The sequence below is a fragment of the Thamnophis sirtalis genome, unplaced genomic scaffold (assembly GCF_051295495.1).
Source record: "Thamnophis sirtalis isolate CommonGarterSnake01/CBP01778 unplaced genomic scaffold, rThaSir2_p1.2 scaffold_8, whole genome shotgun sequence".
In the NCBI taxonomy this organism is placed as follows: domain Eukaryota; kingdom Metazoa; phylum Chordata; class Lepidosauria; order Squamata; family Natricidae; genus Thamnophis; species Thamnophis sirtalis.
In genome coordinates, this window is record NW_028261388.1 from 36,882,970 (window position 1) to 36,904,687 (window position 21,718).

General features: G+C 36.0%; 2 protein-coding genes across 8 annotated transcripts in view; one reads left to right on the forward strand and one right to left on the reverse strand.

Annotated features, from left to right (window-relative positions):
* Positions 1-21,718, forward strand: part of ARL13B (ARF like GTPase 13B) — a 49,294-nt gene that overhangs the window by 4,359 nt on the left and 23,217 nt on the right. For all 5 annotated transcript variants that reach the window (XM_014059179.2, XM_014059176.2, XM_087721463.1 and 2 more), the window contains exons 3-5: positions 3,281-3,351; positions 4,532-4,781; positions 19,507-19,612. In XM_014059179.2, the coding sequence (XP_013914654.2) occupies positions 3,281-3,351; positions 4,532-4,781; positions 19,507-19,612 (427 nt within the window). The remainder of the gene's footprint in view (positions 1-3,280; positions 3,352-4,531; positions 4,782-19,506; positions 19,613-21,718) is intronic.
* STX19 (syntaxin 19) lies at positions 11,303-17,044 on the reverse strand. 3 transcript variants are annotated; one of them, XM_014059180.2, is made up of 3 exons: positions 16,761-17,044; positions 15,072-15,118; positions 11,303-12,653 (listed from the first exon to the last, which is right to left on the reverse strand). In XM_014059180.2, exon 3 carries the CDS (start codon positions 12,595-12,597, stop codon positions 11,713-11,715), a length of 885 nt encoding a protein of 294 aa, XP_013914655.1. In that variant the 5' UTR covers positions 12,598-12,653; positions 15,072-15,118; positions 16,761-17,044; the 3' UTR covers positions 11,303-11,712. The 3 variants fall into 3 exon arrangements, with proteins under 3 accessions (XP_013914655.1, XP_013914658.1, XP_013914656.1); XM_014059183.2 differs by lacking the exon at positions 15,072-15,118 and having other exon boundaries at positions 11,303-12,600; XM_014059181.2 differs by lacking the exon at positions 15,072-15,118.

Below are 21,718 nucleotides of genomic sequence, written 5' to 3' on the forward strand. Positions count from 1 at the left end.
TCGCAGGGGTGTCTCCTGCAGGGGTGGCGCGACGCGGGGGCGTTTCTGCTCGGCCTCCTCCTGCGACTCCGCGGGCGAGGAAGAGGTCGGTGGCTGCTCACACACACACACACATTCTCCCACGCACAGAGCGGGAAAGGCGAGCAGCGACACCGGGCTGCTTCCTCCGCCGCTGCCTTCATGCAACGTGCACATTCCCTCTCTCAATTTCTCTTGGCTTGCAGCTGCAGCTGCTCTCAGGCAGGGTCAGCCCAGAGCCTGCAATAACAAGCCCCACCCTTGCGCGGCTCCCTCCCTCGGGCTCGTCGTCCCCTGGAGAAAATAGGATCGCACACGTGTGCAACAGCCACGGGGCTTGCCGTAGGTCTGGTTCGGGTGAAAGGGACGACGGCGGCGGGAGATTAAGCGAATTCGCCCCGAAGGCTCCCAAGACAACAGAGGCATTTTAAAAACGATTTTTGGGGGGAGGGGGGGCGAGTGTTTTTCCCACGGCACACCTCACACTGTGCCGCGGCACACTAGTGTGCCGCGGCACAGTGGTTGAAAAACACTGATCTAGACCCATGATGGGGGTCATGGGGGGTAATGCGTTTGGGTGGGGAGCGGGGCACACATGGGGGTCTTGCACGTCCATGCGTGGTGGGGGAGAGTGGGGGTTGCATTGCATTTCTTTTGGCACATGATGACAAAAAGATTAGCCATCTAGACACTTAGAAGAATTCTACATCATTGTTTAGAAGCAGATTGCTAGTCCCATAGTTTGTAGTTGACTCCTTTGATTCCTATGCTAACGTAAGGTTTAATAAATCATTTTTTGTTTATATGAGACTAATAATGTAATGTCAAAAATAGGCAATCAATAATTTTCAGCAGCAGATTTTTTTTGTTTTTTGTATCATCTATTCAAAAAGGAAACTTAGTTTCAAACTAGTTGATCCCTTCTCAGTAGCATAGGGATATGTAAAAAAACCCTTTCCCTTTTCTGCTTTCTGCTGAAATAAAAATTTGTACAGGCAGAAAAGGAAACATGTTTTTTTTTCACATATCCTTATGCTATATTGAGAATGGAGCAACTAAACTATTTAGAAATCATCATGGGTACTTTGTTTGAAACTAAGTCTCTTTTTTTAAATTTTTGAGCAACTCAAAATTTATTTCAAATTTGTTCTTTGCATACAATCTCTGTCTTCTCTTGGAATGATAGAATCAGGAAGTAAAAATGTTGTTCCTGGTGCATAAGAGTTGCTATAATAGCATAAAATAATTTTTGAACTCTAATCTTATTATGATTAATTGGGAATAAGGCTTACTTAAATTATCTTTGGATATTTGGCTATGTGTAAATTATTGTTTAAATTCTGTATTCTGTTTTTTGCATAATTGTGTATTATTTTCTTGCCACATATTCCAAGAAGCGATTAATACATTTTTAATGATAAAATAATAATGTGCAAGCTTGAGTTATAAAACTATGCAGTAAAAATCAAGAACTGTAACATCCATGTTTATGGATTGAGCAAAAAGATTATAATATTAATTATAGGAAATGATGTATAATAAATTTATATCTTGATTTTTACCATGGATTTTTTTAAAAAATCATTTTTTCATTATCAGTATTTAGTCTTGCAGCTTGATCAGTTCAAGTTACTTACCCAACATCCCACACAGCACATAACCTAATTACTTATATACAGCTATTCCTCGACTTATAACAGTTCACTTAGTGACTGTTCAAAGTTAGAACTGCCCTGAAAAAAGTTACTTATGACTATTTTTCACACTTACAATTATTGCAGCATCCCCATGGTCATGTGATTTACATTTGGTAGTTTGACAACTGACTCACATTTATAACATTTGCAGAGTACCCAGGTCGCGTGATCACCTTTTGCAAACTTCTAACAAGCAAAGCCAATGAGGAAACTAGATTCATTTTACAATCTTGTGTCTAATTTAACAAGTGCAGTGATTCCCTTAACAAACGTGGCAAGAAAAGTCATGAAATGGGGCAAAAGTCACTTAACAAATTTATCACTTAGCAATATAAATTTTAAGCTCATTTGTCTACCTGTATAGATACATTTTAAAAATTCATAATCCCAAGGAAAAAAATGAAAAAGCTTAAGATCTAATTATCCTAACATTATGGATTACTTTTATCCCTTAATTTCTAAAGGCTATACTGTGTTTTATGCATATATAAAAATATCATTCTTGATATTTCTACTTCAAATAGTTCAGTGCTGTGTTAAGTTTAGTATGTTGAGTACTGAACTTGTTATCTTTAAATTTTCCTTTCTTTCTTGGCTTCTGTTATCCATTTCATTTATGGTGGCTCTGGATTTATACTGCATGCTGATCCATAAAATATAGTTTATAAACTACAATGGTTAATACACATAATATGCTTTGCCAAGATCAAATGAACATCATGACATTTGAGATAAGCGAACTAAGATATGTCTCAATATCAATGAGTTCTTTCCTTTTTTGACATGCCATTTTTTTATTTAATCAATTTTTAAGGTAAGTTTTTTTTTTTTTTTCAACATTAGAAAATATAAACTTGGGTAACACCAGTAAAGCTTTTCATTCATAATCTGATTTTATTTCATTTTAACTATTTTAGATCTTTTATTATATGTTTATCTCTCAATTTTCTAATTTCTGTCTACTCAGCCTTTGGCTGCAAACAATGAGAATCTTAGTTCATGAGAGAATCCTTTTAAAATTTCTTCTTCTAATAAATACTCTTCTTAGTTCCAAAATATTTCACTTGTCTTCTCTTCCTCCTTCCATCCCTCTGCTGTGTTCTTCTGTTTTTCCTCTTTCTTCACATTCTACCAATTTTTTCTTAATTTGTCTGCTTTGAACATTTAGAGATTCTGTGCTCATTGAAGTGTATCAAATTTTTATCCAGAGGCAAGATGGTTTCTCTTGCTTCACAATAAGAAATATTCCACAAATGTTCTTCAATATGTATCTCAATATATGAAATTATTCCTGTGATGGTTTTAGTACCATGTTCTACATAGTGTATAACTGAAGTAAGAGTTAAGTCTTCCTCTGTTGCTCCCTTCCCCTTCCTATATTTTTCCATGTGTTTTAGAATTTGTTACAGACCACTTATTTTACCTGCACTTTGTAAAATAAATAAAATCTTCCTTGAATCTTTGCCATTTGGTTTTGGGTATATTGAAAGTATATTTATTTGTTGTAAAATATTATGTGCTTTTTAAGGACAGAATTTTAACTTATTTTTGTTGGTATTTCAAAGGAAGGTGACATTGATCATGGTGGGTCTTGATAATGCTGGGAAAACTGCAACAGTAAAAGGAATCCAAGGAGGTATGTTGGATATTCTATTTTAATCTACAATTTTCAAAATATTATTGTTAATTTTTTTTCATGTTTAAGCTAGACTACTTGTTGCTATAAGGATTTGATATTTACTGTCATATTTTACTCTGTTAAATCAAACAATATCTCATTGTTTTGGGAGAAAGAAAGTATATATCACCACCACCCCTGTCCATACAATTTAAAGACAAGAAGCATCTCTGAAAATAATACAGATTTTATATTTTAACTTACATTTTTTATTTGGCACTTCTTTGGTTGGTGGAAATATGCATAATTATATACTTGGTTTCTTCTTATGCATATTTTAGATTTACCTTAAAGTAAAAGGTAAAGCTTCCTCTTGCACATATATGTTAGTCATTCCCAACTCTAGGGGACGGTACTCATCTCCGTTTCAAAGCCGAGGAGCCAGCACTGTTCGAAGACGTGTCCATTGTCATGTGACCGGCATGACTAAAGGCTGAAGGTGCACGGAATGCTGTTACCTTCCCACCAAAGCTGGTTCCTATTTTTCTACTTGCATTTTTACATGCTTTCGAACTGCTAGATTTGCAGAAGCTGGGACAAGTAACAGGAGCTCACTCTGTTATGCGGCACTAGGGATTCAAACTGTTGAACTGTCGACTTTCCCATCGACAAGTTCAGCATCTTAGCCACTGGGCCACCGCATCCCACTTAGATACCTTAGAATACCCTAAATCAACTCAATATATCCTCTGAATAAAAAGAGCTCAGATACCCCTAAAGGCTTATCTGCCCTATTTATTTAAGTGGCTGTTCTCTAAAGTCAGGAAAGTCTATCTCTGTATGTTAGGGAATTCCACTTCATGCAAACTCAGTTCCCCCAGTATATCAACACTGCATATGGAATTCTCTAGAACCTGGCTAATAAGTTTCATTCAAACTCTTTTTGTACAGATCTGAAATACATTTTCAGTAAAAGCATGCTTTATTGTAATATTACTGTTGCTCTGAAATAAGTATTAACTTTGATATGCTCATAAGCTAATTAGTAATGCTATTATTTTTTACTTGTACAGTAAAATAAAATATTTAGCATTAGTATAGGCCTCTATTATAGCTTGGAATTAATTAATTGGTCATATCAAAATTCTTATTCAAGTTTCATCGAACTGTCTCTTATAATATATTTTAATTTTGTCAGAATCCCCTGAAGATGTGGCTCCAACAGTTGGATTTTCTAAAATCGATCTTAAACAACAATGGTTTGAAGTCACAATTTTTGACTTAGGAGGTGGAAAACGTATTCGGGGCATTTGGAAAAATTACTATGCTGAATCCTATGGAGTAATATTTGTTGTGGATTCAAGTGATGTGGAAAGAATGGAAGAGACAAAAGATACAATTTCAGAAGTTCTAAAACATCCTAAGATATCAGGGAAACCTGTATTAGTGTAAGTAAAATAAATTTAAGAATATTTAAATATTACTTATTAAAAATGAGTGTGCTGCTGTTAAATTATTAGAAATAATGGAGAAATTGTGTTACATAAATAAAGCCCATGATTCTATATACTCTTTTATATGCTAGTCTTTTTTATTTTAGTAAATATTTGACTATTATGGTCATTATAACTATTTGATTTTTGATTATTGATGACTGATACAGTATTAAAATATAAATGGTTTATTAAAAATGCCATTAAAGAAATATGCATGCCCAACACAAGAGGGTGCAATTGATGCATTTTAAATATTGTTAACTTCTGAGAACGGACATTATCAAACAAACTAAAAAAAGTAGCCAAATGTTAAGATAGTTCTCATCGGATAGAATTTTCAAATACTGTGATGCATAACATTCTCTCACAAATGTTCTTAGTAGAAAAGCCCTTATAAGATTGCAATATTTTGAACTTTTCTTTAATGCATTTATGAAAAAAATGACATTTTAAAAACGGTATCTTCTGTATTTTGCTATAGGTTTTCAGATTCCATTTTTTTCATCTTTCATTCTAGGGTGTAATTCAGGTTATAAATAACATTGAGATACAGGCTCTTTAGTTGGTGTTGCTGAAGAATTTATTTACAAATACTCAATTACCCCAGAGAATATTTGTATCCCAGAAGAACTCTCATTATTTACAATAGAAAATTTGTACCCATTGTATCCATAAAAATAAACCTAGTCTTTTACATCTACAAATAGGTTCTTCCTATTTGAAGTGTTTTGGTTGGCATTCTTGGCACTGACATTCTCATTGTTAATAATCTGTGTATGTGTTTGAATCTAATTCTGAGAAACATTTTTAGTTTGAAAATATTTAAATATATGGTTATTTGTGGTTTTAAATAATGAAGCAGAATTGATGAATAATTTGAATGACTTGCTGTGAAAATGATTTATGTTGACTCTAATTGTTTAAGAAAGCAGTCGTGCTAGCTACATTGCTGAAAATTCAGTAATATGAAGGAGAATTTCAAATCCTCACTCATAATACGTTAACTGCATTTTTCTTATACCATTTTGGATTTTTGTTTACTACCTCAGTAATTCCAGAATGCTAAAAGCAGTAGATATTCATCAACGGTATCTTGTCTTTTTAAACTAAAGCAAACTAAACTTAACAGTAATTTGTTAGTGGACCAATTCCTAAGCTAAAGTATACTTTAGCCATATACTTGGGGTAGAGACTTTTTTTCGGGAATGGGAAAGTCCTTTTGGGCCAGGCCCATTATAGAATGTTCAACATGCATTAGCTGCTCATTGAGATTTGATAATAAGTAAACATAACTGATTTCCCACTTTTGTTGCTATCTCTTTAAGCATTATTGAACCCTGATAAGAATTCATGCCAGATCAATGTTGAAATGACTTTAGGGCTTTTTATATTATATATTAGTGGAGGAAGCTGAGATTTAAATTAGTGGAGGAAGCTGAGATTTAAAAAGGCAGACTATAGAAAAAGAAGAAATGCTATCATTTTAGATAGCATGAAAGACTCGTTTTAGAACAATGATTAGTCACAAATTGCTTGTATATAAATACAGATTCTAGACATAGAGCTAGGAGTGGGGGTGGGTTATTTTATTAATTTAAAATTATAATCCTTTACCGGTATTTATTCCCAGGAAATTATGGTTAGTTAACTGTTCATAATCTCACATTTATGAGCCCACCCACAGTCTGTAATGCGGTCCACAACATCTACACACCCAATAGCTCCATTTTGCATCCTCTTCCCCATGCTTCTTGCTGGGGACTCCACCTGTTTCCATTTCATGACCCACATGGTCCTGGGATTCTGACAATAGCCAGGATTGCAGGTGCTAAACAGTGCAGCCATACGGCATTGTCTTTACAATTGCATTATTAGCAATGGAAATCCCAGTTCCGATTACCATCATAATCCGAGAATTATTATAGTTTCGTGTTAAGTGTCAATCCAGTTTTTGTGACATGCTTCACAAACAATTGCTAAAAGGAAAAAAGTATGATAGACTTACTGATGCTTAATTTTTCTATTGTGTTAAAACAACTTATTTTTGCATAATACAAAGGTTAACAACTTTTTACACTGTACTAGGAGAACAGCAGGTATTGCTATGTTTACAAATAAGACATGTTGTAGTAGCAATATTGTCTGCTTGAAAGAAAACAGTGAAATGTAACAGGTGGAATGAAGCAGAGCCATGACAGAAAAGATATACCTCTCTTTCCTAGCCTAGCATTATGTTATTTTCTGAGCAGCTCCTTATCTTTTTTTTTCTCTCTATCTAGCATTCTGTCATGAATGCTGAACCTTGCTTAACTGGATTTTCTTATGCTGCTCCCTTTAAAGTATGTCCACTCAGCATTTATTTATGCTGCAAGCCATAGAAAGAGCACAGCTTTATTTCTTTTACAGTTGGTTAAAAATGGCTTCTTGTGCTTTTGACCATGATCATTATATACAACTTTACATTGTTCATTGTTGCATTTATTTCTTCATCTTGGTGGGGGATTTTGGGGGATGGGTGGGTGGGTTTGCATTGGTGACTTGACAACTTTTTGACAAGTAATTTATCATTGCCTTCTTCCTAGGGCTGAAAGAAAGATTGGGATAAAGTCATCCAATTTGCTTATTTGTAAAACAAAATTAAAACTCTGTTCTTTCAATTTTTGGCCTTTAGGCAATATACCAAACTAGTTGTGTTGTGTGTTAGAGAAGAAAATATAGCAAATAACTATCAATAATTACACATAGTATCATAAGAACTTGCTAGTATTTTTCATAGGCCAATATTTGGATTATTTCTATCACCTATCAGCACATTACCTTCTGTGTCATTTGGGAAAGAAAAACACAGTTTATATGGAACACATTGTTTTCCAGTAAAGTGCCCCTGATGTATGATTGCAGTATCTTTTTTTTCTTCCTATTTTTTTTAGTATATATCTATAGATTTATTTTCCCCCCAGGCACCATGTTTTTTTTTAAAAAAATATTTGCTTTAAATTTAGAAATCTTCCTCAATAGCACACAGGGCTTTCTACTATACTGTTGCCATTATTGGTCCTTCAAATGATTTTAAATTAGAAGGTTGCATTAACACGAGCAAGGTATTGCTTGAAAAAAAAAACATTAATATGAATTTTATTGACTATGTTGGTCTGACAAACCTTTCTGGTTGGTACTGATTTTTATGTGTAGGAAGTAACTATTTGTTTTAAAAATTGAGTATTTGGGGAAAAAATCTTTACAGTAAAAAAACATCTCCTGCTGCTGGGAGTTTTTTCATATTTTATTTTGTTAGGCTCTTTGTGCCAAGTCTCAAGTTTGAATTCAAAAATGTGAATGAATTATTTTAAATGTGTGAAATTTATACTTATTCTACCTTCTTACGGTCCTCTCTCTTCAGACTTTATTCATGACTTGTATAAAGTCAGAATTGTTTTAGCCTTATAATTGGGAAAGTGTGACTTAATCTCAGTTAAAAAAGTAGCCTAGATTATTGTTTTGGGATTTTAGTGAGGATAGAGATGATATAGTGTAAACTATTGTAAGCAAAACAAGATTTTGCATTTTATACAAGTGAAGATAACAGCTACTACGTGATATGTTGGGGAGGAAATATTAATTTAGCTACTCCAGTGTTTATTCTAGATTTTATAGTTAGTTGTTTGTAAGATGATCAACACTGCCCAAATTTATCCTTGGAAGTGGAAATTAGTTCCTTGCTTGATTTCTGTTCCTATATTAGTCGTGGTGAAAACATGCCTTAATCAATTTTTATATTTGTTTGTTTATTCTGAGGTCAAAATGAAAACTTAAACTGTTTTGAAAATAGACTGGAGCTTTGTCACATTTTAAAAGTAGTGTTTTCCTTAGTAAACTGTATGAAACACAAATAAACTCGGCAGTCAAGAACTTAATGTTTGTAATAGTTGTATAATTGGCTATTATTAACATTTTTAATTATCTTGCGTAACAGTAAAAATAGATCTCATTTACAATAGTAATTGTCTTCATTCCTGCTAATAACATTTCCTAGTTTTCTTCTGTTTCTGTTTTCAACCTATTTACAAACCTGATTTACATAAGGAAAGAGATAAGTTAAAACTGGATTATATAGTTCCCCAAAAATGATATTTTTGTATCATTACAGTAATCCATTGAAGAATTCTATTTTTGTTTTTGAGCAAAGTTGCATCTCTAGTTATTTCAACATTTTATCTAAGCTTGTAATCTATGAAATAATTATTAGTTATAGAGAAAAATGAAAAGCGTGTTCACTTTTTACTATTTAAATATATAGTGGTTTTCCAGATTTAATATAATCAATATTTAGGCTTCAGTTTTAATTTTGATTTTAGTTCTATGTTTCAGATATATTTCTATATTCCTTGTAATCATAACACAAAACAATTTCTTCGAGTTCTCTAACAAGTGGATTTTATGTAGTTTATTTTACTCTTTCACACACACACACACACACGTGTGTGTTTATATACATACACACGCGCACATACACACACACATACTGCCAATATATGTGTATGTATGTATATATATATACATACATTATATATATATAAGCTTTTTATACTGGTGATACATTGGCAGTTTATGTAACAAGCAATAATGGCCTTCAGGAAAAACAATATTTTATACATATTTATACAAACTAAATATTTATTTGTGAAATATGATTGACAACCAACAGAAAAAGTGTCTGATAGCATGAAAGTTAACTTCCTTGCAAAAGATAACTTCTTGAATACAGATAGTCTTCAAGTTATAACTGTAACAAAATTTAACTTTGTTAAATGAACTGCCTCAAATAATGACCAGCCATGAAACTTAAAAAAATATCATCTCTAAAAGTTGTGCAACAAAATGGAGGACACTGGGTCTTTGCAAGCTTTAGCTGTCCATATGACTGCCTATAGTAGGAAGTCTATAATCTAGCTTTTAACTCCTACCTGAGCTGTATAGCTCAGAATGACAGCTAAAGCTTGCAAGGACCCACCATTATCCATTTCGTTGCACAAATTTTGAGATGACTTTTTTCAGTTCAATAGAGAAAGATTTTCTTTCCTTAGTCACTTCGTTCTTCTGTCTTCAGATGGAGTCAAGGTTAGAATTTTAAAAGGGGTAGAGATTGGAGAGTAGAGAGAACATTTAGTGGTGAGGGAAGATCAGCAAGTCCATCCCTTCCAGCTTTTTCTCTCTCCCTCCCTCTCCCTCTCCCTCCCTCTCTCTCTCTCTCTCTTTTGAAGAAATGTGGCTTTCTGGGGGAGACAGAGAAGCAAGGGAAAGGTTTTGGGAATCTTGTCATGAAGCTGCCTTTCATGCAAAGCTCAACTTTCAAAGCCAAGCAAGAGGCAGCCTTCTGCTGGCCAGCTGATTCGGGGGGCAGCTGACTGACACACAAAGCTCTGAAAGCAGCCAACAAGGAATTGATGACTGCTTCCAAGAGGCATGGGAGCGGGCCCAAGTGTTGGAGGTCTCATTGGAACGGGATGTGGAGAGCATCCCTGTGGCCTCTCATAAGGGCAAATGACCACAGTGGCACTGTGATAACTTTGAAACAAGGTCATATATAGTTTTGGAGTGTGAGTCATAACTATGAACTATTGTTAAATGGCCTGTCATTTCTCAAGACTACTTGTAATTATGCCTAATTTCCTCTTCTCTTAGTACATACTATTAACACACTTATTGTTTTGTTTTGGGGATATTTGTATGCTTGCCCAGATTATTCTGTTGTGACTTACTTAGAGACAAAGTATATTTTCCAAACTGAATATTTTTTTTTTATAATGACATGACTATTTGTACAAGGCTTTTGGTTTGTGCTTAATTTTTATAATGAATAGCTGGTATTCAAGTAGTATAATATCATTAATACAAGGAAATGATTATTTCTTAAAAGGTTCTTTTCAATATTACCATAATAACATATATTTTAAATATTTGGAGACTTTCAATAATGGAAAAACTGCAAGGAAGGGTTTTTAAAAGTAAAAGAATCCTGAGTTTGCTGAAATCTATTGCATACATAAAGACAGAGAGAGATTAGTGTATGACATACATAGCCGGGGAAGTCTACAATGCTTTTTACCATAGCCATTACAACACCATGGTCTCATGATCACCATAAGGTGCTAAGGACCCAGGCTCACAATTATGATGTCACAGGGATCTATAGTCATGTGATTGCCATTTATGATAATTTCATGGCAGGCTCTGACAAGCAAAATTTATGGGGAATGCAGCAGGGAAGGTAGCAAGTCACTTGGGTAAGCCACCTTGCACATGTGCAGCCTTTGCCATTACCCCCTCATCCTCCAGCTCATTTGTAGCCTACACTGACCTTCTTAAGCCCTGCCCAACCTGCCCCAACTAACATGTAGCTTGCATTGAACCCCCACTGTGCGTCCCTCAGTTCATGCTCAGCTTATGCTGGATCTCTCAAGACATCTCCAGCCTCTCATAGCACTCCTGTATAGGCCTCCCAAGCACTCTCCTGATTTCCCCCCTTGGGACTCTCACCATTTCCTGTTTAATGACCTGCATGTTTTGGGGTTATGATTGCAACTGAAATTGCCATCGCTAAGTGACGTAGTCACAGTACGTAGCCCTTTATGACTACAGGAAAATTTTAGAGCCTGCCGCATGAATGCAGGGATCTTACTGGAGTGACTTGCAATCTTCTCTGCCAGCTTTCTCATTGACATTGCTTGTGGGAAACCAGCAAGGAAGGTCACAAATGTGATCACATGACATATAATTGTGAGCCACTTATCCAAGTGCCTGCTTGGATTGTAAACATATGATGACCTCAGGGGTACTGAGAGGGCTGGATCAGCTCTTCAGTTTTAATTGCCCAGAGGACAAATCATTTGCAACAGGAGCAGCACCAACAGCACAGTGCTTTGCATGGATTCTTTTTTCGATATTTAGCTGCCAGCCTGAACTTTTCTGTTGACATTTGGACATAATCCTGAGTGTTAATGATTTCCATTTCAATGCTGTTGATCATTTCACCTTGTTCGTCTATCAAAAGTGAGATTTGAAAAAAAAGGCCTTTTAAGTCTTTCACTTGATTTTCCAGACTGACCAGTTCTCGGTGTCTTTGTTCAATCTCAGATAACTGAGTTTTAGTAATCTTGACCTCTGTGAGCAGATTTTCATTGAAGATTTCCCATTTCCCTTGTTCAACCATATTATTTAGTTCTTCCTCTGATACCTCTTTTCCTGCCACTTCCAACTGACGCATAATGAAATCCTTACATTTTTCTTGTTTGGTTGTTATGGCATTATTGTACATAATCATTATATTTTGGAAACGATGGAATAGGACTGCACGCTGGGAAGTGAGGACTCTTCTAAGGGCAGATGATGAGCCATGTTCTTTTTCTTCCCTCTTCACTATTTTTGAAAGATCATCCAAGCCCTTATTAATGTGCTCTGCTTGAGCTTTAATTGCTTTTGTATTGCTGCATTCTTTTTTAAGCACACTGAATCTTCTCATGGAAGCCATAAAACTTTTCTGCTGCCGACTAAACTTTTGAACATCCATTGCCAAACGATTAATGTCATTATGAAGTTGCTGTATTTCATGCAAGTACCTTTCAGTTATGGGCTCCTTTTCAAAAATAACAGCTGCTTGTTCAAATTCTCCTTGTTCCTCTCTAATAATTGCATCAACAACACGATTGTTCTCTTCTAATAATTGCAGTTCCTTTGCTCTCAGTTTAAGCTCTTGAAGGCGGTCTTTCATCTTCTGTTGAATATATTAAGGTTCAGAAGTATTAAACCCACGGCAGCAGTGTATACCTAAGAATTAAAATCACTTTCATTAGCATTTATTAATCCACAATCATATTAGATCATAGCAGAAAATGTTATAAAAAAAAGTTGCAGAAATTTGCCACATAGTGTAGCAAACTATTTCTTGTAGACTCTTTGTATCCATTTTAGAAAGCTGTTTCAAAAGCTATATGGAAACTGAAATACACACTATTTTTCACATCTCACTACTGGTATATTCTTTCCTGCATTTTATCCATTTTTGGCAAATTAAAATGATGAACATATAAACTAGTATTTTAATACACATATATGAGGTTGATAGAGTTTTTCAGAATGGGTAAGTTCAGTGGGTTCCAATTTTTTTAACAACCGGTTCTCTGCTGGGTGGGCATGGCTGGGGTGGATCACATGACTGAGGGGGCACGGCCAACTCTACATCACTTGTGTGGATGGTACCTGTATGGGACAGGCATGGTAGGAGAGGGAATCCAGGGATCTCGGGGGCGGGGGGAGGAGAGGAAAGAAAGAAAGATTTTGTGTATGCGTATGTATCAGTGAGTGAGTAAGTGAGTGAGTGTGTGTGTGTGTGAGAGAGAGAGAGAGGGAGAGAGAGGGAGAGAGAGAGAGACTGTTAAGCTAGACTGGGAAAGCTGTCTGCAAGAGGAAGAGAAGCTGGGTAAGCTGTTTTTGGGGCTGTTTTCAAGCATTTTTTTGGGCTGATTTTGCCTGTTTTGGAGGCATATTTCTGACTGTTTTCCTGTAGTTTTCAGGGTATTTTCCAGGCCATTTCCAGGTTGTTTGGGGGTGGTTTTCTGGGATGTTTTCAGGCCATTTTTGGTCTGATTTTAGCTGGAAAAATGGCCTGTTTTATGGGTATTTTTCGGGCCGTTTTCAAGCCGATTTTCAGGCTTTTACCCTTGAAGCTCCCATTTTTTTAAAAAAAAAAAAATTCCTGTGCTATTTCATGCTAGCAAAAAAGTAAATACACTTACTTATTTTAAAGGGACTATTTATTTTTAATTCTATAGTATATTGCTTTGTAAAGGAAGGGCAAATTATAAATGCTTCTTTGCTTTTTGTGGATTTTTTTCTGCCATTAAAAAAATGGTCTGTAAGTCCTTGAAAATTTTTTTGTGTGTGTGGTAACTTTAAATAGTCCTTTCTGGAATAATAATGCATATTTTTCTTTTTTCTTACACAATCATTGCCTCTTAATAGTATACATGGTAGATCAGAAATGTATAAATAATTTGGACCAAAAATTACCTTGGGTTTTGAATGCCAAAACAGTAAGGACAGAAAATGTAGGTGGGACACACACACACACACACACACACTTTAATTTAAAACTCTTCCATTATTGTTGTTTACTGTCACATTAAATTAGAATGTATTTATAATTTAATCTGCTTTTCATGTAAAAAATATCAATACAATTTTGAAGCAACTTCTAGAGAAACCCTGATGTCCAGAGCTGAAGCTTTTGAGTATCTCATGTTGCCCTCTTCTCTAAAAAAAAGAGAAAAATATCCAAGGATGTTCTGCCTGAGTTAGCCCACATATTGTTCTTTCCACAACTGAAATTTGGAAAATCCTTGTTGATGTTTATTGCAAATACTATGTATGATCCTAATGATACACGGTGGAGATAATTAAGTTAACACTCCCAGAGAAAGACAGCATGGTTAAGAAATGAGGTGGAGTTATTATATACAATGGCTTGTAATGAAACTAGAACAATCTAGATCAATCCTCAACAACAAACCTGAGTTTTAAGTACTGCATCACTATTGTATCAACATAGATCTGTGACCTATGTATGTTAATGCTATAGGGAGTAAGAAAGTAAGAGTCCTTCAAGAAGTAAAATTGTAATTGTTATTTGTTGAGCAATATTAAAAATACTATCTGTGAATTCTCAATGCCAGGGTTGGAAGGGACCATTTCTGTAAATATTTTGTCTGCTGTTACTGATGACTTTATGCTGTAAATTTGAAAGGCAAATGCCATATTTCTCCATTACAGGTAATCCTTGACTTACATCCACAATTGAGCACAACATTTATTTTGCTATTTTGTTAAGTGAGTTTTGACCCATTTTATGCCTTTCTTGCCACACGGTTGCTAAGTGAATAATTGCAGTTGTTAGTAATACGGTATCCATGTTGACTTTGCTTATCCTGGGACACTGAAAGTGTCATAAATATGAACCAATTGGCAAATATCTGATTTTGATCACATGACCAAGGGGATGCTGCAACAGGCATAGGTGTGAAAAACAGTCATAAGTCATTTTTTTCAGTGCCAGTGTAACTGAGCGGTCACTAAATTAACTGTTGTAAGTCGAAGACTACCTGTACATAATTAAAGTAACAATATCTTGGATAGCACTGCCACAGACATCTCAGCAATTGAGTAAACCATTAATGATGAGAAACTTACCCAGCATTTCAGAAGCAAAGGGAAGTAATATTTTCTGGTTGAAAGTACTCCAAAAAAAAAAAAAGTTAAGCTGTGTTAATTGCAGTGTTTATGCAAAATTATTTTTTCCAAACTACATTCTAGGGAAATCTAAAATTATTTACAGCATCTCCATTCACCTCCTCTTCAATGAATAAAAAAGCAGAAATATGACATTAGAAACAACTTGTTTCCTGCCATTTCTTGTGATAAATGCTATTGGGAAAATACTATTATGCAAACTTTAGAGCAATAACTGTAAATTCTTCAGGCTAAATTTATTTTATGGATTCTCCCTTCTCTCCTATTTTAACTACTCACACATATTGATGGTAAAGCCAAAGAGAGATCATTTGTAACTACAATTTATTTTTATCCCGCCTTTATTTCTTATAAATATCTCAAGGTGGGGAACATACATAATATTCTTTCCTTGCCATATTTTTTCAACAACAAAAACCCTGTGAGGTGGGATGGGCAGAGAAAGAGTGACTGGTCAAAGGTCACCTAGCTGGCTTTCATGCCTATGACAGAACTAGAACTCAAAACCTTCTGGTTTCTATGCTAGCACCCTCAACCATTACATCAAACTGGGTCAAATGTGACTTATCTAAATAAGAGTGAGTACTCTAAATAGTATAATTCCTAAATAATGTACCAAGGTTCTTTGCAAGGCTTGACGGGATTCACAACTGAATCTAAAGGAGCTTTCTAAAATCAAAAGTTTTAAACTCATGTAGATTAACACAAACATCAAAGTGCAACAATAAACGTGTTATTAATCTCTTTGTGCTGCCTTGGATGAATCAAATACCAAAATAATTCACAACCAATTTCAAAAATTACATTTTTGGCAAGCAAAGGCAGGGGTAATAATGCATTGCACTATATTTAGGTAGCAGCATGCTGATGAAAATATACCTTAACAGAAGAAGTAATAATATTCTTTAATAAATTTTGTTCAAATAATATACATAATTCAGAATTATGGAGGTCCTAAAACAAATTTGCATGCTAACACTATTAGAATCCATTGTTATAGCTGAACTGAACGGCTGAGTTCCTATATTCAGTATTTTCATGCACAACAGATGATGTCATTGCTAGTAAATGTACACATACACTTCCCTTCTCATAATTCCTGAAATAAAAATGCTGAAGTTCCTCAACTGCCTGTTTAGACATTGTCTTAGTAAAGGATTTTTTGTTTCTTTAATTCATTTTCAAACACATGTAATAAACATTATAATTCCCAAATCAAAACGTGATTTATGTACACACACACACAACCACACAATTGTTCACTTAGTGTTTTCTGTGATTTTGTTAACCTCACAACAAGATTTCTCTGTGGTCTATAAGAGTGTCAGTCAATCCATTGTCCAGACCACAAACTCTATTCTACCTTTATTTTTCAGTAACCCAGTTTTAAAAAGGAAAATTTGCGAAGGAAGAATGTATTTCCTGGCATGCTTTCAAAATAAATTACATTTAATGCATTAAATACTTTTTAACAAATTAGCATTTCTGTATTAAAGCGATATATTTTTTCAACCATGTACAACAGAAATAAACTCACATTTAGCAGAGGACAAACATTATTTTACACACATTAAATATTACACATTTTAATTAAGATTATTTGGCATATGATAAACAAAATACACTTACCTTCTTCCTTTTAAAAATCCTGTTTTTCAGTATCGTTTTGTACTTAAGGATATGAGACTTGCATTATCCATGTGTGCATGCTTAATAGATCTGGAATGTTATTCCCGTTTTAAAAGTTTCTGCTTGCTTAATCTCTCTAGAACTTAATTACTTAGGAAGTGTGTCTTGAAAAACCATGGATCGAGAGAGTCTTAGTTTGTTATATGGCCGTGCAGTAGAAAAGCATGTTAGTTACTTACTACTAGAGAATCTGGTTCTGCCTGTTAGAGATACTGTATAACCTTTCTTCCAAGGCGGGCCGTTTTATTCTAATGAGCCAATACCAGGAAGTGTTTCACCTAACTCTCTCCTTACTGTAATTTCTACCTTGTAATGAAAATATATGTTGCTTAATACTAGTGCTTTCCTAAAATTAAGTCCCTGAACATCAAATACTTATTATGAAAACTAGGAAAACATTGAGGAAGGGAAAAATGCATTACCAAAAGTTTGCTTATGCTTTTAGTAATGTTTTATTAGTAGTTGTTAACTTCCACTTAGCTTTGTATTTTTATTCTTTTGGTGTAAACTATCAAAGCGTAAGCAATAAAAAAGGGTTTTTTTAATGAAAGGAATATATTGTTAACAGAGAAAAACTTCTTTGAAATTATTGCTGATAATTGAAGAGAATTATGGATTTGCTTAAATGGTCTATATGCAAACTTAGTTTTACCCATTTTGCTATCTGTTTGTTTTACCCATTTTGCTATCTGTTTGTATTGTCAAATTATTATTATATAGCTGAACCAATGGTGGGTTTCCATTTTTTTTACCACCAGTTCTCTCGTGTGCGCGCGTGTGACGCTTCTGCAGAAGCCGTCATTATCAGTTCACCTGATCTGGGCTGAACCGACAGAAACTCATCTCTGAGCTGAACCAATGCATAATAAATTGAAATGCTGTGATGATGCGATACAACACATCATTTTATTCATTCATTCAATATATAAAGTGGTGGTGAAGGAGAAGAGCAATTCTTATATAGTATTAATATTAATTATTAAAATTAATGAAAACCATTGAAAATAGTGGATTGTACTAAAGTGGAACACATCTAGGTTTCTCTGTCTGTCTGTTCTCTGTCTGTCTGTCTCTGTCTCTCTCTGTGTCTTTGTCTCTCTCTGTCTCTCTCTGTGTCTTTGTCTCTCTCTCTGTCTTTGTCTCTCTCTGTCTTTGTCTTTCTCTCTCTATCTCTCTTTCTCTCTTCCTCCCTCCCACCTCTTTGACATTAAGCTCTCTGAATCATCTGGACTTGTACTCTCAGCCCAATACACTTCATAGAGTAATTATACAGATCAGCTGGGGAAGAACAGTGCATACTATACTTATCTTCTTTGTATGATTCTGGTATAACAGTTGCCCGATGCCAAAATAGGTAAATTTGCAAACTTACGTTTAGAGAAAATTTTACAGAGAAGCTGCTTCTCTTCTTTTGTATATGTATCTCTAAGTATAATTTCACTTTTCTTATGCAATGCTTCTACATCATGATATTCTCCATTTGCAATCCAACGTATTTGGAAAAAGCACTGAGCTGAGGAAGGCTACTTTAGAGAAACTTAACAAAATAAGTGAAGTACAAGGAGAGCACTTTCTTTTTACTAAGCATGCTCTTGGTTCCAAATCAAAGGTTTTAATGCAGTTTTTGTCAGTACTATTTATCTAGACATTTTCACCCTACAGGTGGGAAGAATGTTTGCCTAAATGTGCTGGTTTGTAGTTCATTCCTAAGAAATGGAAATACTTTTCTAAGTTTTTAGTAACTTTGCTATGACTAAGGAAAATTGATATTTTTCATTGGAAGAACAAAAATAGGAAGATCAATTTTATCAACGTACAGGCTTCTGTATATTTTAAATCCCTTGTTTTTTAAAACATATCTCCTCCATTGAGTTGCCAACCTGTCTGTAAAATTAGGGCAGCTTGGAACCTTATCAAACAGCTAGATCACAAGCCTGGAAAAGTCCATCCGTTACAAGTACAGAACTTTTTATAAACTTGCAGCTGATTCTAAGAAAGTTTGCAAGTTTCAAACTTGCAATAACAGTTCTTTACGCTTTTTCTTTTGAATTTAACTTTTGATATCAAAATATTTTACTCTGACATAGTTGAGTTATGAAGAAAGATATATAGTACACAAACACTTCCACCACAATCCTAGGGGTATTTATTTTGAAGTGAACCCAGTGAAACTTTCTCCCATAAAAAGCTCATAAGGTTGCTTTTTTACAACATAACCTTGTAAGCCTATTGTCGTCATATGATCATCAGAGTCAGACTTAGGTATTTCCACATAAAAGATTTTCCAATATGATTTCCCACATATATTTGTTTTTCAGAGGATTATTCTAAAAAGGGCAGCATTTTCAGGAGCTATAGATTCTAGAAAGTATAATAGGAAAATAAAGCTTTAATTGCCTTCTACAGAAAATTATTTGAGTTCAGTTCACCCAGGATGGGTTCGATCAAGATATAGGCTTTCTGACATTTTAAGATTAATGAGAAAATAATTAACCATTTGTATTTATTCCACTGAGAAGAAACTGTTAATAAATAGGCAACAGCAATATTTATGTTTGGCTATGGAACAATGTTTTGTGTCTTTCCTATTATTTGTATAGATTCTGCTTATCCATATTGATTTGCATTGATTTTTAACCACAGTAGGTAGCATTACCATATTTTTATTTGATCTTTTTCCCCTTAGATTAGCAAATAAACAAGACAAAGAAGGTGCCTTGGCAGAAGCAGATGTGATTGAATATTTATCTCTTGAAAAGCTTGTCAATGAGCACAAATGCCTGTGTCAGATTGTAAGTGCATTTTAAATAAGATTAATTTCCTTAGACATGTTGCTTGGCAGAATTTTGAAATAAAATTATGCAATTCTATCACTTTATTTTTCTCTATATCATATGCCTCTTTATGTCTGATTAGTGACGGCCATGAGAAAGATGATTTGGTTGCTTATTACTTGGATGATAAGCAAATTTCAGAATGTCATTTCTCAGAAAAGTGCTTAATGAACTATCAGTCTCTGTAATATCAGGTTTTTTTAAAGCATTTAATTTCCTGATGAAGCATACTATTCAGGTACTACTATCTGTATTGTTGATTCCTAAACTGAGAAGGCTAATCAGTTCAGCCTTTTTGAAATTGACTGACCTGTTATGGAACCACAGCTTTCTATAAGTTATCAAAAAATTGCATCGAAATATCCATATAGTCACCAGAAGCTATGATTGATTTGAAAGACCATAACAACAACAGCAACAACATGCTATGGAAATACAGGCTTTTGTTAACCGTTATATTTTCTACAATTCACTAATACAGGTAGTCCTTGACTTCGACCACAATTGAGCCCAACATTTATGTTGCTAAGTGAGAAATTTGTTAAGTGGGTTTTGGCCCATTTTACAACTTTTCTTGCCACATTTGTCAAGTGAATCACTGCAGTTGTTAAATTACTAACATCATTGTTAAGTGAATTTGGTTTTCTCCAGTGCACTGCTCAGAGAGCCCAAATGCTGGGTTAACACAGCCTATCTGCCCTTGGACTGAGTGATGTTTTTCTTGACCACGCCTCCCTTTGCCTGCACATGCTCAATTCGAAAACTCAGTCCGCCCGAGTTAGGGCTGTTTTGGGAGAGCTCCAGTCTAAGAGCAGAAAGGCTGGAAAAAGTTTCCCAAATTGGACCACGTTTAAATTCTCAGATAGAGGAAATCACGCTTCTACATCAGGTCTGTCTATTTGCCTCCAGTGAGGCTTCCGTCGCTTTAAGAGAAGGGCTGCCGGGTTTTTCCCTGCTGTTGCTAATTGCAAGCACTGCAGGGGGTTGAAAAGGCTTGCACAGCGGGGGCTGGCTAGCAAGGGAGCAATTAGTGGGATAAACCAAGTTCCCTGTTGGAACAGGGGCGTCCCAGGGGGAGGAAAAGTCCAGCAAGGCTCTGAGAAGGCTCTAAAGCAGGTGAGCCGGATTGCTAGGATTCCCTCGCCTGCTCCATTTTGTCCGGCAACAGCAGCGACGGCTGGAGCCTTCGCACACCTTCAGGGCTGGAAAGAGCGGGAAGCGGCTGCGTGTGCACCCCCCGCCATTTTGGATCGCTCCGACTCACTGGGCAGAGCGGCAGAGCTCAGAGCGTGCGAGGAACAAGGCAGCAAGAAGAGCCCAGCCAGCCAACGGAGCCTCAGCGAGCCCTCAACGACTGCAGAACGCCGCGGGGAGGCTGGGGGCTAGTCTGGGAAGCCAGCTAGTCTCTCCCTCCGGAAAATAAGCTAAGTCTCGGGGAACCGAGGGCGGTGGGAGGAAGGAAATCCGACACCAAGGCGGCCCTTCCCTCCTGGAGATTCTGCCAGCGCTTTTGGACTGCAAAGGCCAGCGCGTGCCCATCCCAACTCCAGCTATCTCCCAGGCCTCGTGGGGACCTGAAATGGCTGAGGAATGCAGGGAGGCCTTAGGGGATCAGGTGGGGCCCTCCAGCAAGCGCTGCAAGCTGGATCCCTCTGTAAATAAAGGCAAAGGGCACAAAGGCTCACTTGAAAGGTCTTCTCCAAGAGCCACAGTGGATCCCAGGGAGGTTTCAAGGCCCCTTCAGCCAGAACCTAGCCCAGACCGTCGCAGCAGGGAGTCAGCTTCCCCTGATCGTGAGGCCCAATCCCCCGGGGACAGTGAATTCTTGTCTGGGGATAACTATGCATCCAGGGATCCATCTCCTGAAGCATCTTGGGGGTACCCCGACTCCCCTAGCTCCTCCATCGGAGAGGAACGAGATTCTGTCCAGAATTCCCCCTTTGGGAAGGGTGGATCCAGCTCAGGCAGGCCTAGCCAGCGCAGGCCCAGTAAGCAAAAGAAAAAAAGGGGAAAAAGTCCTGCTCTCTCGGATGAAATGAGGGAGGTAATTGCCTTAGCCATCTC